This window comes from Notothenia rossii (genome assembly GCF_949606895.1).
Source record: "Notothenia rossii genome assembly, chromosome: 11".
NCBI lineage: Eukaryota > Metazoa > Chordata > Actinopteri > Perciformes > Nototheniidae > Notothenia > Notothenia rossii.
This window is the reverse complement of record NC_136910.1, coordinates 50,272,705-50,278,841: the sequence shown is the minus strand read 5'-3', so window position 1 is coordinate 50,278,841 and position 6,137 is coordinate 50,272,705. Positions and strand designations below refer to the sequence as shown.

Sequence of the window (6,137 nt, the reverse complement as noted above, 5' to 3'; positions counted from 1 at the left end):
CCAAATAAAATATAAAACTGTAAACTTATGAACAATCGTGTTTTTTACCTGTTGTCTATAACACCCTAAAGTGCTTTCTTTGACAGAAAATAAAACCAAACAAAGTCAGCTGTCTTACAAACTAGTTTTATTGAGACTATGTCATTGTTACAAAGTTACTCTGAACCACACCCAGCACTCAACATTTATTCAGAAAAATAGTCAACATTGTATCAAAATACAACAAAGCTATACAAAGCCCAACTCTATAAAAAGTTAGGCCTGTACCCTGGGAACTTTGGTGCACTTGTGAGACTGCAACTCATGTTTGTTGTTGCGAGGGTCGAATGTCACCACAAAGTGGCAATTCACATGCTGTGGAGAGGGGGAAAAATATATATATTAGATAGGAATTGGGAAATCTCCAAAATGTAACTTAATGCAAAGGGCAACAGGTTATTTGCAACTTTTGTATCGTAAAATGAGACGGAAAAGCATTATTGTAAATGCTGAGTGCAACACACGGAGCTAATGCTGCTTTACAAGACATTATTGTAACAAATGTGCAAAACGCACACTTAAACATGTACCTTTTTCGCCAAACCGCAACTCTTCAATTCGTGGTTTTCAGACTTAAGGCACTTGGTTTTTACCAAGACTGCATCAATCTTGAAGTTGATCACATTGGTCACCTAATAACATAAGGGGACAGAAGTATTAGATGGTATGACACTGTAATGAGATTAAATCGTGACGCCATTTTCTGTTGAATGGGATTTTACTAACCTGAGTCTGAGCGGCGGTGATGGAGTCTAGTTTGAACAGCTTCTTGCTCGCGATTTTTTCATTGTACTCTTTCACAGCGTGTTCAGTTGCATCCTTAACCTCCTCTGACTCAAGATTCCTTTCAAGCCAGCCACCAAGGAGAGGCACGTTTTCTACGAGGAAATCAAACACACACATGTTAATTAGTAAGTGAAACGTACGTTAATGATCTTGCACGGATTGAAGCACATTCTTACAAATGCCCTCATACACTGGTTCCAATATCACAATCAGTCAGTGTTATTATGATTCGATATGCTCCATTTGTGGGTTTTTAAAATGCTCATTCATCCTGAAAATTAGCTGTTTCAGCCCAGAACATCATTCAAAGACTTGGAAACTTTAAGTGGACCAAACCCAGGATTCAGCCATTTCTCTCACTCTGCCAAACTGTCTCGACTATTCTGCCAGAATGGGCCTCAACGATCAGGCCAAGAATATAAAGAAGGTTTTGTCAAGGGTTAGGGTTAAGGCAATTTTGAGATAATGGTTGCAGCTTTTGTACATTGGGTGGTCCAAACAATCAAAAATTATGCTTTTCCTGTTTTTGTTTTATCAGATTTTAGCCACAAAACACACACTGAGCAAGCCTCAGGGCTGTCAACATCACTGGGTCAGTCCACAACTTACATACAGACAAGATCGATATCACACCTTCTCAATATAAACGTTTTAGCATTGCAATTGTGAGCATGTTAGCCTGCTGATGTCACCAGGCTGATCTCATGCAAATAATTGGTAACATCATCCAAATATGTTGTTTTATATGTTTCAAGCCTATCTTAAGAAGTGACAAAGCATTGAGTGAAAACCAGCCATGTAACAGTTGCTGAATGTTCCATCCCTATTCCCTAACCTGTTAAGCTCTGAAGTTCATTATGTATTGTAGTTCAACAATACAACAAAGTTACCAGTGTTCAAGAGTGCAACAGACCCATACAAACATTGCAGTTCCTTACCATATACTACAAGGACACCATTATTTTCAACATAAAAATGTAATTGAGAATGCAGTTCTCAAGATTTGCTACTGCACAGGAAACTGCTTCTTAAATACTTAACCTTTAACCAAAAATATCTATAGATACATCTAAAATAAATGAACATATACTACATTTTAATCCCATTGAGTCTAAACAAACCAGAATTTTCTCTGCTCTCCTAAGCCCTTTTTACTCACAGCAGCCACACATTTGATTAAAATCTCTTTAGTGGCGATGATAGATTATTTTTCACTCCAAACTAAGCTTCATTCTGCCAATGTAAACAGCATCTGAACAATGACGGCGTTCTGTGAATGCTGGCTAAACCAAAGCTTCTGACTCACTATACCCAGCCAGAGAGTCACCGTCTGAGTGGATGAATGCTAGTTGTTTTTCCAGTACAACATGTACTCGTGCCATTCTTGTTTGTCTCAGATGGCATCATACCAGCTGATCGGAATAAAATAGCTCTCTTCCTTGCCATTACCTTGAGTTGTTGTTGCCCATATTATTTATTTTGCCTTTATTTTCTGTCAACTATTTAAAAAGTTTATTATAGCTATATTTATTTCCTCATTTCCCTGTAAATGTGGTTATTTGTATCATTGCATTGAGGCAGTAAAAGCACAATAGCTGGAGTCTACATATATTTAGTTTGGCTGGTTTTATAGATTGTTGGTCATGACTTTAAGCTATCCGTTGTGTCTTACAGGCTCTGTTATGTTCCTATTTTCTTATACAAAAACAGAACAAAGGTTTTCCCTGCTGCATATCTTTACATAATCACAACAAGCATTACACTGTGTTATATAATAGAATCGCATAATCACAACAAGTATTACACTATGTTATATAATATAATCGCAAAGACATTTTATCACACTTGCTCTACTTGATTCGACTAGGCTTAAACTCTATGCATAATCAAAGTTATTAATCCAAGACTCATCTACGTAATGATATCAGGACAGTGTTATAGGGAAGTTATAGACTGCCTCCTTCAATTAAATACATATTACTAATGTCTTAGTAGGTTTGTAATGAGTCTGCTTCCTGATATATGTAAACATTCAATTTGAACAACTTTTAAAACAAATATCAAGCCACAAAGCCTGATCAGATATAAAACAGATAACTCAGATATGTATACATAACATATTCAGACTAAGTCAGTTTATTCTCTGTGTTATCATATTTCTCATCTAACTTGTGACGATCCCCATATTTCATATACTGTACATATCAGTACTTACTTGTTGTGACGGCTTCCCCCACAGCCACATCTCCCAGACACATCTGGAGAGTTGACAGACATATGAACACAGCCAACGGGAAGGACATCTTTACTTTAAAAAATAAAAACACCACCAAGTGTGCTGAGCTCCTCACAAAGGAAAACTGGTGGAAGTTCCTCAAAAAGGTTTCAGGTGAGCAGGATACTCGCAGATATCCTACAGTGTTTAAGTCCACAGAAAAAACAGTAACAAAGAAAAAAAGAAAAGGAAAGAGATATTAGATATTATTATTGAATTTTCAATTGAGCCAGAAGAAGAGATTACAACTGCTGCAAAGAGAGAAACAACATGAAAGCACAGAAAAAAAACAGTACTTTACCTCGTGAATGCTGGAGAAACAGTGAGCCAGACTGAGGGAAATAGGGAGTGTTGTCGTCAGGGAATCGCAGCGGCTGTTCAGCATTTAAGCTGTGGTATGTTTAACAAGCCGGTGAAGACCACACCCACCATCTGCCTGGCAATGACGTCATGCAGGGATTTAACAACCATCAGCGGCTTGGGAGTGTGTGAGACTGGGCACAGTGAATAGGTGTCAGCTGTGTGCCATTGTGTTTCTCTGTTTGCATTCTTGTGTGCTATGTGGATTTGAAGCCTGAAAGTGTCATATGTGAATCTGAGCATGTAAATTGTTTCAGTTGCTTTACAAGAGTGAACAGGGCACTCTGGTGCAGTGGGTTTCTCCTGTTGGCAGGCGGTGAGTCACAGACAGTGCAAACTGTGGCACACAGCAGAACCACATTACACATCCTTCTAGAAACATTAACTTCCTGTCCAGAACATTTGTTATCATGTGAGGGGTTATCTGTTCGGTTAGCAGCAACAAAATGCACTCACGTCAGCAAGAACGTAGTGGAATTAATCCACTAGGACTAGGGGTCATCATTTATAGACGTGGCTTACAATCCAATACAACCAAACTGCATGCTATATGAAGTTTATTTGATTCCATTTTAAACATTTGCTTGACATTGAAAAATAAAGGTACTTGGCGACATCATCCCTTGATTTGAAAAGAGCAAGATTTGGGTTGAATAAGGGAATGTTTATTTCATAAATTAAGTTACATAGGGAAGCACATACATAAATCAAGTATGTTACGCAAATTCAGTTGCATTCACCGTTGACTTTTCATACGGAAGTTACAATATGTTGACTTCTTGTTGACGGGAGGGCTGGTTGACATTCAGGGATGTTATTCATTTGCATGTGTTTTGGCATATTTATGTTTTATATTAGTATCGTTTTTGGCCCCTGTCAGCCACCATAGCAGAAATCCACTTCACACCTTTAACCTCAAATCACTGGTCCATTGCCAATACAAATTAAAAGTGTTTGAGCAGACATTTTCAGAATTTATCATACAGATTGCTGTTGATAGAAAGGTCTCAATCTAAGCCACATTTGATCACCTTCTGACGCTATCTAATAAAAAAAAGTCATAAAAAGGCCACAGCATTTATGACAAATGGAAAGAAATACGTATAGCTATCTGGGTTTACTTTGTCTATGCTGTTTGGTGCCAGCATTGTACATCATGTTTATTGGAGCTATTAGCTGAAAACAGCTTCCTGCTGCTAATGAGAGAGGTGAACCTGAAACGAGCCAAAACAATGAGCTAAAAGAGGCAAAAAGCCGAGGAGTTTTGTGAAAATCCTGTGTGGGTCTGTAACTATGAGCAATGCTTAAAAGTCAAATTACTATGATGAATACAGTTTAAAATAGGTAGCTGAATAATACATTTTATTCCAACAACCTTATGTATGTCAATATACACTGTGATTTTGTGTGGGCTATTTGAGGGGAAGGTATACTCACTTTTATAAGTAAATGTCACTGTACATATTTAGTTTCTTTAATTCTCATGAAACGTTCCACTCTCTCAGCTCTCAGCTTCAAGTCTTGACTTTGTTTATTGTTAGTTGCATGAATATGTCGTTTGTCTGCAATTTGGCAGAATCAAAAACCTGTCAACAGATTTTTATGAAACACTTAATCAGTGAACACAATCTGTGTTTCAGGTTCAGGCTTTAAACACTGTGAATAGGTTCACTTCTATTACTTTATCCATGGGAGAAAGTTGTACTTTAATAATGAGGGCTTCTTGTTCATTAGCATAGTGCTGCAAAACACCAATTAAAATAATGTTTCAATGAGTTAAAATGTTCAAAACAGCATATAAACACACTATACTATACACTCAAAAATGCCCGCAACAGCACACAATCAATCACATTAGATAACTGCAAATAAGATTATTTTATTTTACTTTTGACTCCTGTAATGAGTAAGTATTCCCAGCAGAGGGAAGCAACACCATAATGCAACAGGTAGTAGAGGAGGCTAAATGAGTGCATTTCACAGCCAGAAAAAACAAATACAGGCAGAGAGAGGAAGGTGGACGGGCAGTCATAAAAACAAGGAGCAGATGTAGTTCAGTCCAACAAAACCACAAACTGCAGCCTCAAAAATTAAATAAGATCTTAATTAATGCTAACCTGACATAACCAAAATAAAAATAAATCACTTTTTTAAGAGAATGTACACATATGTAAATGAGGTGTCACTAAATTCTCTGGTTGGTTGGGATTTGCTGTTCCTAATGACACGTTCAGGTCAGCAGCAGTAAGGGGGGCTGCTGGATTGGCTCAAAATAGAAATCCCCCTTTGGACAAAATAATGACGTCAGTGTTGCTTGTCACACGAGTTGGCTGGACAACAACAGCCACTTTTTTATTTTTTTATTATTGCTTTAGTCCAGTCTATCTAGGTGAAAGGTACAATTGACACAAATAATTTGCCTAAAGCGGAGTAAACAGCCTCTATGGTGCTTTCATGTTAATTTTATGGCTTAACAGTATTTATTTCTATGGTCAAAACTTGTATCTATGCCGCTATAGGGGATCAAACTGTCAAATCAGCACTGTGATTTAATAATTGAGAATTTTCTAATCCATTTTGGTAAAATTCTGCCAACCAAAGCAGCAGTTTGTTAATGTGTTAATCATTGCCCTTTTGTAATGTGTTAACATATTTTATGAGTTATATATGTTGATAC

The 6,137-nt window shown here is 37.3% G+C and overlaps 1 protein-coding gene across 1 annotated transcript; it reads right to left on the bottom strand.

Moving 5' to 3' along the window:
- Window positions 1-110: 110 nt before the first annotated feature.
- Window positions 111-3,538, bottom strand: LOC307025914 (cystatin-S). Its single transcript, XM_079660893.1, has 5 exons — window positions 3,402-3,538; window positions 3,041-3,238; window positions 766-917; window positions 570-671; window positions 111-354 (listed from the first exon to the last, which is right to left on the bottom strand). Exons 2-5 carry the CDS (start codon window positions 3,126-3,128, stop codon window positions 256-258), a joined length of 441 nt encoding a protein of 146 aa, XP_079517019.1. The 5' UTR covers window positions 3,129-3,238; window positions 3,402-3,538; the 3' UTR covers window positions 111-255.
- Window positions 3,539-6,137: the final 2,599 nt, after the last annotated feature.

What these genes read in the sequence shown, in the direction of transcription:
- LOC307025914 (XM_079660893.1), bottom strand. Translation starts at nt 3,128, where the DNA reads ATGTCCTTCCCGTTGGCTGTGTTCATATGTCTGTCAACTCTCCAGATG. An exon ending in GGGGGAAGCCGTCACAACAA is followed by an intron (nt 918 to 3,040) that starts GTAAGTACTGAT and finishes ATTTCCTCGTAG; the next exon opens with AAAACGTGCCTCTCCTTGGT. An exon ending in TCACCGCCGCTCAGACTCAG is followed by an intron (nt 672 to 765) that starts GTTAGTAAAATC and finishes TTATGTTATTAG; the next exon opens with GTGACCAATGTGATCAACTT.